Raw genomic sequence first — 12,958 nt, forward strand, 5'->3', positions numbered from 1 at the left:
TGTGCCCTCCAAGGATTTATGGGCAGCCAGAACATATATCCAATGGTGTGTCATTCCCTGAATGAGGAGTCAGTAACAGCAGAACAAGGGAGGCAGGGAGTGAGAAAATCAAACACCAGCAGACAAGGGCTGCAGGCAAAGGGAGCCCACAGCAACTCCCCAGGGCAGCTGTTCGTGGGGCAGGGTGGCAGTGGGATTAGGAGTGTCGCCACGACTCGTGTCTTCTTCCAGATGTGCTGAGACTGGCAAAGCAGAAATAGGACTTGAAGCAATAGAGTGCCAGATGGGCTCTGCACAAGGTCCCTTCCCAGCTACACGTGGCAGTGCCAGGTCACAGATGTCCTGGTAAATCAGCCCTTGTACTCCCATAGCACTTGCCTCCTGTAGCCTTGAACGCCAGGGACCGAGGTTCGTGGCAAACATGCCTTTGCTTGCCACAGATAATGACACTTCTTCACAGCCTGGTTCTTTTTGGGACCCTGCCACATGCCAGCAGTGCACAGCTGGACCCCTGGGCAGGAGTTCAATCCCAAAGCACCCTAGCCCAGGGGAGTGACAGGACTCCAAGTCTTAGAGTGGGCTAGCAATTAAATCAACTTTGCTCTCACTTCCTGTATTTCACTTCTACCTCCTGTTTAGCAATATTTTGGGGAGAGAGATGTTTTATTTTCTCTCTGTCAGTCCTGGGGGTGGCTGAGTTAGCAAGACAAGCACGTATTTGGCACTATGACCCAGGGCAGGTCTCCTCAGTTGCAAGGACACCTGGGTACTGCTTCTTTCATGATTGCATTTGCTGTTGTAGGATGTGGTTTAGCTTATCAGCTTTTGATAACAAAGTTCATGCTTTGTAGCCAGGCAGAAGTGCATCAGGAAGTGAGAAAGGAGAAGAGTCAAACTGCAGCATGCCAGATGTAGAATCAGCCGTAGCGCGGTAGGGGACAGCTGTGATTTGGATGAAGAGCCCGCCCGGTTCTGTTCTGATCCAAGCTGCTTTGAGGGTTTGGTGCCGGGATCGAGACCTCTGCAGTGGGAGCACTCCCGGAGCAGCAAGCCAGCATCCACGCTTGGCTCTTCTCCAGCAGCGAGGTAAGGCAGGCGGGAACATCTGGAGAGCCGGATGGTCTGGCACGCTGGGCACCACCCGTGAGCTGCTGTGCAGGTGCTGCCAGGCCTGACCACGGGGCCCTGGGGGACATCTGCCCCTCCTCAGCTGCCCCGTGGACAAGGAGGTGCAAGGCACATCTCTGGCTTTATTCAAACTGGGGCTTCCTTTGGGATCCTGTGATACTGAAAGCACAGGCAGCCTGCAGAGCTTACTTGCCAAGGTGCCCACCATGGGAGCCCTCTTCCACGGGATTCTCAGGAGATGAGGAGGGGTGGCATCTCTAAGGAGGAGGCAATAGCAGTGTGATCGAACCTCAGGAGTTAAATACAGAGGTCTCAGCTTATATATCATGTATCTCTCCCTAAAAACAAGCTATCATAAGCCTTGAATGTCTTCAAGATCCTAATCACCACAAAAATCTAATTTTTTGTGTAGAAAAAAAGATAAAAAGTGGGATTTAATATCACCAACAGCAGGTAAAAAGCACCCACATTTATTAAAAAAATATATCTCCAATTTCTAGAGTAAAGTCGGGTGCATTTTCTGAGGTTTGACACATTTTTGTTGTTTCCTCTTTGATTTCAGATTAAGTAAGCGAGCTTATGCAGTTTGTGTTTTAAGTTCTGCACCTCAATAATGCATTTGCTCTCTGCATTCTTACAGTAATCCCAAAACTCCCCATGGTTTTCAGTGACAAGCCACTGTCACAGTGAAACACTGTCCCTGCAGCATGCTCATCAGTATTTTTCCAGCTTTCTTTTTCCACTTCATTTCTCAGTCCCATACTCAGATTCTTCATCATTTTTGTAGTGCTTGGAGGCAGTGACTCCTAGTAAGACAGTGCCAGGAGAGAGAGGATTCCCAGGACCAGGCAGCAAGATGCCAGGCACACATCCCATCTCAGGGCATGCCTGCATGTTCTGGACCCTGTATGCAAGTACATTTAGGGCTTTTCACCCTCCAAAAGAAAAATGTCAAAATCCCATGGATTTTGCAAGTCACAGTCTTGGCAGTTGATGGTATTCAGGGGCTCAAATTGAAGAGAGAAAAAAAAATGCTTCCTCCACCTCCTGGGACATATAAGGTCAGTCACCAAACAGAGAGTTTCTTCAGGATTTAAAGAGAGGATCTTGTTGTGAGGAGGGGGATTATTTAGCTGTGGTACCACTGCCTCCTTACACAGCCCACCGGTGGCTTGGGATCTCTTGGCAGCTTTTGTGCAGAGCAATGAGTACTTGGGATTCTTCCAGAGGCAGCCACAAGGAACATGCCTCTTGACTCTCAGACATTAACCAACAAGGATAATCGGTCTCCCTGCTGCCAGCCTGCTTTACCTACCCATAGCTTTCCTTTTTAGAGAGGGACAGTCAAAACAGGACCTCCAAAGCTCACTGGAGAAACTTTCCACACCCACGACTTCATCTTTCCAATGACTGCATAGATCTCATTTCAGGTCTTGGTCACAGTATCTGTTGTGGTAAGTCTGAGACTATCAGCTTAGTATGGCTTTTCCATACCAGCACCCAGCAGACTCTTTCTTCTGTGTTTCCATCTACCCACAAAAAAAATCCCCTCACAAACCCCAATCTATTTTATGCTCTCAGTGATCTTTGCTGCCAGTTTAGAACTGTGCTGTTCCATCTTGAAGGCTGAAAGGTTAGAGTGTGTAAGGAAAGACCCCTCAGAAGAGAAAGAAAATGGGATGGTGGGCAAAAAAAATGGATAGGCTTCTTTCACTGGTATTCATGTCACAAAAGCCTGGGAGATTTCCACAGCAGAAACTCACATTATGGGAAGTTCATAAAAGGACTGTCTCTGGTCAAAACTGTAGTAGGATCAACCACAGAGCAACAAGATGAACTAAACAGTGTCCAAAACCACACTGAAATAACTGAAGAGTGGAAGACCTGACTAATTGTGCAATAGAAACCTTTGCTTGAAACAGCTCTTAAAGACAGACTCAATTTAAGAAAAGGCTCTTGGGGGGTTTCTGACCAGGGAGCCTGATGGTTTTGCTGAACAAATTAGTAGAAGCTATAATAAAGGAAAAAATCAAATGGCATGCGGTCACATCTAATTACTGGGGAAAAGTCATCATGGCTTTTATAAAGGAATGCTGTTCCCACAGTTCTTCCTTAAAGGGCTCAATAAGCATGTGAACAGTGGCCCATGTGGATTTCCAGAAGGCTTTCAAAGCTAGTCTCACCACTGGCACTTTAAAAAAATTAAAATGTTCCTATTTGGATAAAAAGTGCCTAAAAGAATGGACAGAGAGTGAAGGTAGATGGTTGTTTTTCTCACTGGAGTTGTCAGACACCTGTGCTGTGGCTTGGGCTGTTTGACTTATTCATGAGGGATGAATAATAAAATAACAAATCTGTTGGAGACATAAAATTATTCAAGTTTAAAAAGATGAGGTTTGGCTGCGAAGAACTGCAGAGATTAAGAGAAGTGTGAGTGACTGGACTTAAACTAACAGCTGAAACTTTATCTAGTGAAGTGATGGGAAAAAGCAAACTGAACTGACCATTACCACTTGCAAATGAGATCTACACCTACGCAGCTCAGTGCACCCACATCATCAGCACTGCGTGTTTTCAGCACCCCAGCACAGGGCTCACAAAGGCTGTAGCAGAAGCAGAAAGGTGCTGAGAAGGGCAACAAGGATGATCAAAAGTACAGAATAGCTTCTCTACAAGGAAAAACCATGAAGACAAGGACCCTTTAGCCTAAAAAAAAAAAAAAAAGTTGCTGAGTGGGAGTATGGTAGACGTTTATAATATTATCAGCCATGAAATGAGGGTGAAAAGGGATGGGTTTTGCCCTGTCTCTTCCAGCACTAAAGCTAAGAACTGAATCTAGCAGATGATGAATCAGAGATGGGTATATGGAAGTCATTCTTCACCTGGGGCACAAGTAAGCTGTGGAACTCCTTGGCACTCCTGGCACTGGATAATGTAGGTGGTAAATTTTACATCAACTCAAAAAATTACTGAAAAAAACCCGATGAAATAAAAGTTCCCTGAGGACTACTGAATACAACTAGGTCACCTATGGCTCAAGAAATTCCTGAGCTGTTTATGCTGGAAGCCGGAAGACAGCTTGAGGCAGTGTAACTACATGATTGTACTGTTCTTAACACAATCCCTTCACCATCCACAATTTGAGATGGAATATTAGTGGTAGAAAGCCTGACACAGCATGGACTGTGCTTACATATTATATTCTCTAGATCTGTTAATACCTCTGGAAGGCTTGAAAAAACACATTGTCTGTAGAGATAAGTCCTTTTCACCTGACATCTGGCTGGTCTGAGTACATGTGTTACAGCAGGTCATGGTCACTCACTAAGTCACAGTCTCAATAACTTTGTTTCCATCAAGATAAAGGTCTGACCACTCTGTTCAGTCTGCAGTTCATTGCAGGGTTTGGGCTCTAACAAAATCTGACATATTCTCCTAGAATTATAGATCACAGAATATACTGAGTTGGAAGGGACCTATCAGGATCATCAAGGATCAGCAAGTCTAGCTCCTGGCATTGCACAGGATATCCCAAGAATCATACCCTGTGCCTGAGACCGTTGTCCAAACACTTCTTGAGCTCTGTCGGGCTCGGTGCTGTGACCACTGCCCTGGGGAGCCTGTTCCAGTGCCCAACCACCCTCTGAGTGAAGAACTTTCTAACATCCAACCTAAACCTCCCCGACACAACTTCAGGACATTCCCTGGGATCCTGACATGGATCTCACCACAGAGAAGAGATCAGTGCCTGTCCATCCTCTTCCCCTCTCGAGGAAGTTTCAGACTGCAGTGAGGTCTCCCCTCAGTCTCCTCTTCTCCAGGCAGAACAGACCAAGTGACCTCAGCTGCTTCTCACACGGTTTCCCCTCAAGCTCCTTCACCATCCTCATGGCCCTCCTTTGCACACTCTCTAATAGCTCAATGTCTTTTTTATATTGCCCAAAACTGCACACAGAACTCAAGCTGAGGCTGCACCACTGCAAAGCAGAGCAGGACAATCACCTCCTTTGACCATTGGCGGTGCTTCTCCTTGAGATCTCTTGAAGCATGAAACATTTCACTTGAAACCAACAACATTCTTGCACTTTTGCCTTGTTATCTTATCTTATACTCCAAACTTGTACGAGACTTTCATGCAAAGTATTCATCCACCAGGAAGGGTAGAATCCACTCAGATACAGTTTGATAAACCAGTAGAAGTTTCTCTAAGAAACCTGTTTTGGTGATGGACCTGCACAACAGCACAAAAGGATGGGCAAGTTGGTAGCTGCCCACACTCCTGTATTAGGTTTCCACTTCCATTGTTGGGAATGTATGGCAATTGTCTGGCAACATGTTGTTGCCAGAATGGTTCTCTTCCTCTCTGTGAGGTCAGCACACTCTTCTGTCTGCATCAGATTCCCTCTGGATCTGTGTGTTGCCACACAATGCCATGGTCTGATGTGCTTGACATGCCTGTCAGGCTGCTGAGTAATATCAACCTCATGTAAAGATATTCTCTAGACAGAAAATTCTACTTTCCTTTTGAAATAAATCACAGTCTACATGGACTCTTATGAGGGAGTCCCATGGCACTTCCTTTTTTATTGTGCTCCCCTGTGCTGCTCTGCATTCCTGGGACATGGGCTGCTTCAAGCTTTAGGGTGTTATAAGCAGCAGAATGAGGACATATGATCCAAATAAGCACCACTGGTCCCATGCAAGTAAGGACAACAAAGGAACTGTATGAATGTAGGAAACATAAGGAACTCAAAGTGCCTGGAACTGAGGTTTGTGCATGTTGTTTTACGTAAGAAAAGGAGCTTGGGTGGAGTCAGGTCTAACTGTACTGTAATTTTTTATCTGAAATGGATGTACAAAGTCCTTTTTCTCTGATATAAAACAATACTATGTCACTTTTATTTTAAGTTCCTTCCACTCAGCATTTTTCCTTCAAAATGTTGCTCTCTTCTTTTTCTTTCTCTTTGTCTGGAGCTGCCTCAACTACTTTCCCTGTGTGCTTGTGGTGTCCCTTTCTTGTATTCATGTGCTCTCAGCAGTGATCAAAGCAAAGTTCATTTTCTGGGGCTGGGTGATAAATGATTCTGTACAACAACCACCTTCTCTGTGCTCTGTCTTCTTCGGCCACGTAATTACTCACTTTTATAGTGTCCATTTTCCCTCATCCTTTGGTTTCTTTGTGAGCTCTTGCTGCAGACGCCACCATGGTGGGATTTTAACATTTCCAGAGATTTCCTCCTCTAACTTAAACTCTTCTGTTTTGATCTCCCACTCTGACCAGGAATTGTACTGACAGCTGGCAATGATCCTCCATCACCTTATCACCTCATAACCACTGGAAAGAAGTGCTGAGCTAGGGGCAGAAGCAGACTCCACATTACCATCCCTGCCAGATGACCACAGAGCCGCAATCCAAAGCAGTGCCAGCCAGGAGAGATATTGCCCATCTACCTCCCAGCTGCAGATGACAGGAATGACCTGCCCGTGGCTTCTCAGAGGGGAACAACATCCCTCAGTGCTCTTCTTTGTGTCTCCTCAGCCCACCAACAGGCTCAGCCACCTCAGCGAGACCATCCCCTGATCCATGCTGGGCATGTCAGCATCCAATACATCCAATACGTCCAATACATCTCAGACATGCAAGGATTACACCTTCAACCACCACCTCCTCATGCCTGGCTACACCCTGATATTCATCACAGGTTTGATACTCAATGTGGTAGCCCTGTGGATATTCATCCGATACCTGCGCCTGAAGTCTGTAGTGATGATCTACATGTTGAACCTGGCCATAAGCGACCTCAGCTTCACACTTCCTCTGCCCCTGCGACTCTACTACTATTCCAACCACCACTGGCCCTTTGGTAGCATCCTGTGCCAGGTCTCTGGCTCAGTCTTCCAGATCAACATGTACGGTAGCTGCCTCTTCCTGATGTGCATCAACCTGGATCGCTACGTTGCCATTGTTCACCCACTTCGCTGGCGGCATCTGCGGCGCCCCAAGGTGGCCAAGCTCCTCTGCTTCATCGTCTGGGTTGTGATCTTCATGGGCTCCATCCCCACAGCCATAGTCCACAAGCAAAACCACTGTAAAGTAAAAAACCAGACCATTTATCTGTGCTTTGAAAGCTTTAGCGACAACATGTGGCAGAATAACCTCTTCCCCCTGGTAATCCTGGCTGAAATCTTGGGGTTTCTCCTGCCTCTCAGCTCTGTGACATACTGCTCAATCCGGATCTTTCGGGAGCTCTGCCAGCCCAGCCAGACGAAGACCCTGCGACAGCAGAAGACTGTCCGTCTCCTCTTGGTCAATCTGGTCATCTTCATCATCTGCTTTGTGCCCTACAACACTACCCTGGCGGTTTATGGGATGATAAAGGCCCGGGTGATGAAGGTTGAGGAGGAAACACAGGCCTCCGTGCGCCAAGCGTTAATTATAACCATGATGTTGGCCAGCATGAACTGCACACTGGACCCCTTGATCTACTACTTTAGCACTGAGGGTTTCCGGAACACCTTCAAGAAATTGCGGAGGGGACAAGCCTGGGACTCAGAGATGGGAACGCTTAAGCATCAGATTGTGGAGAGTAAGTCAACCCGAGACCACGTTGCGTCTAAAGTAAAACTGTTCCCACCTGAAAACTTTATCCGTCCCAATGAATGCTCACCGCCACTTCCTACTGCAGTATTTCTGAACGGCCCTATTGAGGACTCGGAAATTTAAGGCCGGGAAAGCCACACCATTGCAGAGTCACCCATGCAATAACCACAGCAAGCCTGTGGGATACAGAAAACGTGTTTGAGGGAGCAGAGCAGACTGTCTGTGGGTGAACATGATGATGCAAAGCTGAAGGATGAAAGGTTGTTTTGAATAAACAGAGGTGCCTTCGTGACATGGTCATACCTGACTCTTTTGGTACAGGAAACACAGTGGGGAACAAGGATTTGAAACAAAGTTAGTGTGTCTAGGTCCAGCCAGAATGAATTCCTATAGCAAGTCTGAGTAGCTCCTGGCTGCCCTGTAGCCTGAGGCAGTTCTGGGGATCATCAGGTCACAGATATGGTACTCACTGCTGACAAAGTGAATTTACTAGCAGTGGCTGAGGAAAACCTTTGAGCAGATGTTTCAATTTGAGTCATAGGTCCAGCTCAGGACACCTAAATGAGTATCTTAATTTTCCAAAAGAACTGAAGCATTTAGCAAGCTTTGTTGAGGTCAAGGAGAATAGCTGAGTTTTCAGTAATCTTGCAGAAAACAGGTTCCTAATTGCATAGAAAATCACTGACCTTAGCAAAACAATCTTCAGGAGGCATGTCAAATGTGCAGCTGTACACACACACACACACGCTTGGCACAATGGCTATGCATTTACCTAAGGCAAAATGGCTTGGGAAGCACTAGCATACTTTAAAAACTACATTCCAAATGGTCCCAGAAAAAAAGAGAGGATACCAAAATTGTCATCATGTCAGAAGCTCATGCTGACGTTAGTGCTTTGCACTCTCTTGTTGCTGGCCCCTGTATAGGATGATTAATTTCAGGTCTGAGTGATTTTCACTGCTGAAAAGAAATGATGTCACAGAATGAGGCTGTGGTGAAATGTATTTGCTTGCACTGTTTGTACATGCTTTTTCAGGCTGCACTGTATGTGAAAGCCCTATAAATCTCCCCAGAAGCAAGATCCAGCTGTACACAGGCAGTGCCAGAAGCCCCAGTTTTTCATTCCTGCTGATGGCCAAGGGTTGCATTTCCAATTGCACTGCAGAACAGCCTCTTTTTGTGGCTTCCAGAAGGTCTCAGGCTATTCTGGAGTGGATCCATTACAGTGGTTTGGTTTTGGTTTTTTTAATGTTATAGGAAAGGTCAGGGAAAGTGACAAGAAATGCAGCCCAAAGTGCTAGGGTTTATAGTTTTTAGACTTCTCAATAAGCAATAAATCTGGTTTCAAGTTCCTACCTCATGGCTGCTGTGGGAATAAATGCATTGTAATACATCACAGGTTTGTGCTAGGAGATATCGGGTTTTAAGCCCATTTTTCCAGTCCCCCTTGAAGACCCTCTCATTTATGAGAGATGAGTGCAGAAGCAGGTCTTCAAGAAGACCTACAGAAGATGATGAGCCTCTCCACAGAGACATCCTTGTGTCACAGGCTGCCTGTGAGACATATGCCCTAGCAAGTGTATGCGAGCCAGCTCTGTTCCCTTGCTCAGCCCATGCATCACCAGCAGAGCAGCCTTGAAATCCATTTGCAGATGAAGAACATTTAGTGGTGCCCAAGAGACGCAGGGAGAGTGGTGGAAGAGGGGTTGTAGGGCAGTAGATATTTCTATTTTAAAAACTCAGGACTGCCATGAATCCTTTGTGACATGGTGTAGCTGGAAGAGGAAACAGAGCGGTGTGCATCTCTTGTGTTACCCTTTTGTCCTGGGAATTATGGGCTAATGGAGTGATATTACTGCTGTCTATTTTCAAACCTTCCACCATTCCTAGACCCATTTCCTTGTCCCTGTCCCTCTGGTCCTTTCTCCTTTCCCTGATCTAATGCACCATGCACTTAATCATCAACACAGTGCCTTCACAGCTATTTTTTCTTCCCTGCCCAGAGGAGTTAGATTTTTGTTTCCTTATAACTTAGCAAGAGTGTTTTTACAAGCTCACAGAAAGATTCAGATGGGAAGGGACCTCTGAGACTGCCTGCTCACAGCAGGTTGCTGGGGGCAGTGAGGGCTGGCAGCTCCCTAAAGGAACACAAGAGCTGAGAAGCAGGCAGGTAACAAGGCAGGCAGAGGAAGAGGCTTAGCCAGCAAGGGAATGCATCTGAGCAAGGGGACAAAGGCAGGTACAGGCAGATAGACAAGTTCAGCCGAGAATCCGGATCATCAGACAAGCTTGTGGTGATGAGGCAGGTCCAAGGTCAAAGTAAGAAGTCAAGTCAGCATCAGGATCAGGTCTGAAGGCAGGAACCAGGGTGAGCCACAGTCCAGACACTGGCTGACAAGTCCATCATGACAAGGTAGGTCTTGGGTCAAGCCAGGAAACCTATCCACAGGTCTAGATCCATAGATTGCACCATCAGGCACAGGCCAGACTCAGACAGGAGCCAAGGGCAAGAGCACCAGCCTAAAAGCATCTCCTGGGGCAAGGGGTCAGTCCTGGCTGAGGCTCCAGCAGAGCTTTCTGGAAACTTTCCCCGAAGTTATCAGAGGGAAGAGGCTGTCCTCAGCTCCACTGCCTTTGACTTGTCCCCAAGCTTGTACAGCCAAAGCCCCAAAGGAGCAGAGAGGATGCACTTGGGACCTCAAGGCAGTTCAGGTTGCTCAGAGCCTTGTCCAGGTGGATTCTGTGCACCTCCAAGGATGGTGATTCCTCAGCTTCCTGAGGTACCCACACCAGTGCTGAAACATGCCCTGGGGAGAGGCTTTTCCTAATGCTCACCAGGATTGTTGCAAGTCATGGCTGTTGTGCTTTCTCAGGGCCACTATGAGCAGAGTCTGACTCTGTCTTCTCTTGGCAAGCTTGCCAAGTATGAATGAAATGTCAGCTGGCAGATGCCACTCCTTCGGAAGAGGCTGTTCCTCTGCTGAAGTTACAGTATCCTCCACAACACACAACTTCTCAAAAAGCATATCAGAAAACATGATCTTTTCTTGTAGCTTCATTCCTGGAAAAAAGTGGAACTATTTTTACCTGGAACATTTCATAAATATTCCACCTCCAGCAGAGGAAATTTTAGCTCAAATATTTTGACTAAATTATAAATAGCTGCAAAGCTGATCTTTTAATGAATCTCATCAACCAGTTTAACAATAAAGAGGGCTGCTGGTCATGTTACACACAGCAGAAAAGTTCCTGACTTTGGGTTTCTGAAGGCTTTGCCTAATTGTTACATACAGACAGTGGTGGGCCCAGTGTGGGCTGCTGTGTTTTGTCCTCTGGGTATTCAATCTTTTTCAATCTAGTTTTGTTTTGGTTTTGAGGATTCTAGTCAGATGTAATTGCTTTGGATTCTAGAGGGGATTCAGGATATTTTTCATGTCTGACAGAGAGAATTGGAGTTAACTAAGCTTCTGCTTCCGCATTTTTGCTCTATAAGCTTCAGGAGTTTTTTATTCCATCACATGGTGATAAGGAATAGCACATGTATGTGCTGTCTTTTAGTGAAATGAGTCATTCACCCTTATCTTGCTTTATGGCTTCTTTTTAATCAGTGTATAAAAAAAGCCAGACAAACAATTCTGAAAGTTCTAGCATATGATGGTGTCCAACAATACAAAACAGAACCACTCTAAAGCTTGTGTTTAGAACAACAGGAGCTATGTGAAGCAATGATATGCAAGAAGGGAAAGTTAAATGGGAATATAAACTTAGCAAAGTCTTTTCAACCTATATAGGTGACCCTCTGCATCCTACTGTGGTAATTCTTGAATTAGTATTCTTGTTAAGTATGTCAGAGGTAAAAGGTGCCATTCACTACTCCCCTGTACTTCGTGTCATTTGCAGATGTGAACATTAAACAAATGTCTCCTCATCAGGTAAGACTAAACAAGGGAAAGGTCAGAGAGATGGCAAAAGCACACAGAACACTTATTCTGTATGGATCAGACAGTATCTGCAAAAATGTACAAATACATTAGGATTTCAAGTCCTTTGACTTCCAGAATGGATATGTCCTATGCTTCTGGAAATGGTTCCCTGCTTGGATGCTATGTAAAAGTATTGTTATGACTATTAATCACGACTGTTAACATTAAAATGTATTTTATACTTTCTAGAAACCCTCTGATATTCTGAGTTCTGTAAGTCAGCTTGAAAAGATGTTTCAGAAGTCCCAGAACAAGTCAGACCTTATCTTCAGATTGCTTTTATTACTGTTTTTATTCCTTCCACTGCTTACTGGCTGTGCACCTCCCACCACTAGATGTATCCCTACAACAAAACATGCATTTTGTATTACAAATGCCCTGAGCAACTTCAGCTGTGCCTGTTTTGAGCTTGGGAGGTACCCTCTGCCTTCCACTCCCCCCACCCCGTTGCTGGGAGTTGAAACAGATGTCCTCCAGAGGTCCTTCCAACCTAAATAATTGTACGGTTCCCTGACCTTGTGTTTTAGACGCTGACCTGTCATCCCAGACATTTTTTATTATCTTTCTCTCCCAGAGCTGTTCTTGCTCGGATTACACTTTGCATACTCTGCTTTCCTTTCAGCTGCAGAGTCCTTGATCCTGTGGCTGAGTGGAGTGAAAGCTCCACATTTTGTGTGCTGCTTTTGAAGCCTTTCTTGCAAACTCGTGCATTCTGCAGTGCTAACAGCATCTTGGCAGAGGCCAGGCTGCCGCTGCCCTGATGCTGCTGTACTGACCAAACCCAGCGTAGGGTTTCTTTATTGTTTCCCACATTTCCACTGTCTCTGCTCTTACACTCGGAGACATCTCTGGGCATGGATCGTTGTTTTTGTTTTTTGGGGGGGTTTTTCTGGTTGGTTTGCACAGCATCTTGAGGAACGAGATAGCGATCAGAGAGGGCACCAAAGCAAAATAAGTAGTGTAACATCACTGAAGAACCTGCTATGCTGGTGGTTTTGTTTGACGTTATCTGGGGGTCTGTATGTACTAAGGTCAGGCATGGCTATCGCTTCTTTTACCTGTTTCAGACAGTGACAGTGACAAGGCTCTCATGGTAGCTGTAAAACCTCCCTTCACTGCACACACTGTCCCCTGAAGCTCGGGCAGTCAACCCTCTTCTTGAGCCCCTAAAATACAAACCAACAAGGCAAAACTTTTCTCCCAGGGAGCGCAAGAGGTGGAGGGAGAGGATCAAACTTTTCACCTG

At 45.8% G+C, this 12,958-nt stretch overlaps 1 protein-coding gene across 1 annotated transcript; it reads left to right on the forward strand.

Annotated features, from left to right (window-relative positions):
* The first annotated feature begins 625 nt into the window (after nucleotides 1-625).
* LPAR5 (lysophosphatidic acid receptor 5) lies at nucleotides 626-8,021 on the forward strand. Its single transcript, XM_015646432.3, has 2 exons — nucleotides 626-1,086; nucleotides 6,410-8,021. The coding sequence occupies exon 2, from the start codon at nucleotides 6,713-6,715 to the stop codon at nucleotides 7,850-7,852; it is 1,140 nt and encodes a 379-aa protein (XP_015501918.1). The 5' UTR covers nucleotides 626-1,086; nucleotides 6,410-6,712; the 3' UTR covers nucleotides 7,853-8,021.
* Nucleotides 8,022-12,958: the final 4,937 nt, after the last annotated feature.

The sequence above is a fragment of the Parus major genome, chromosome 1 (assembly GCF_001522545.3).
Source record: "Parus major isolate Abel chromosome 1, Parus_major1.1, whole genome shotgun sequence".
In the NCBI taxonomy this organism is placed as follows: Eukaryota; Metazoa; Chordata; class Aves; order Passeriformes; family Paridae; genus Parus; species Parus major.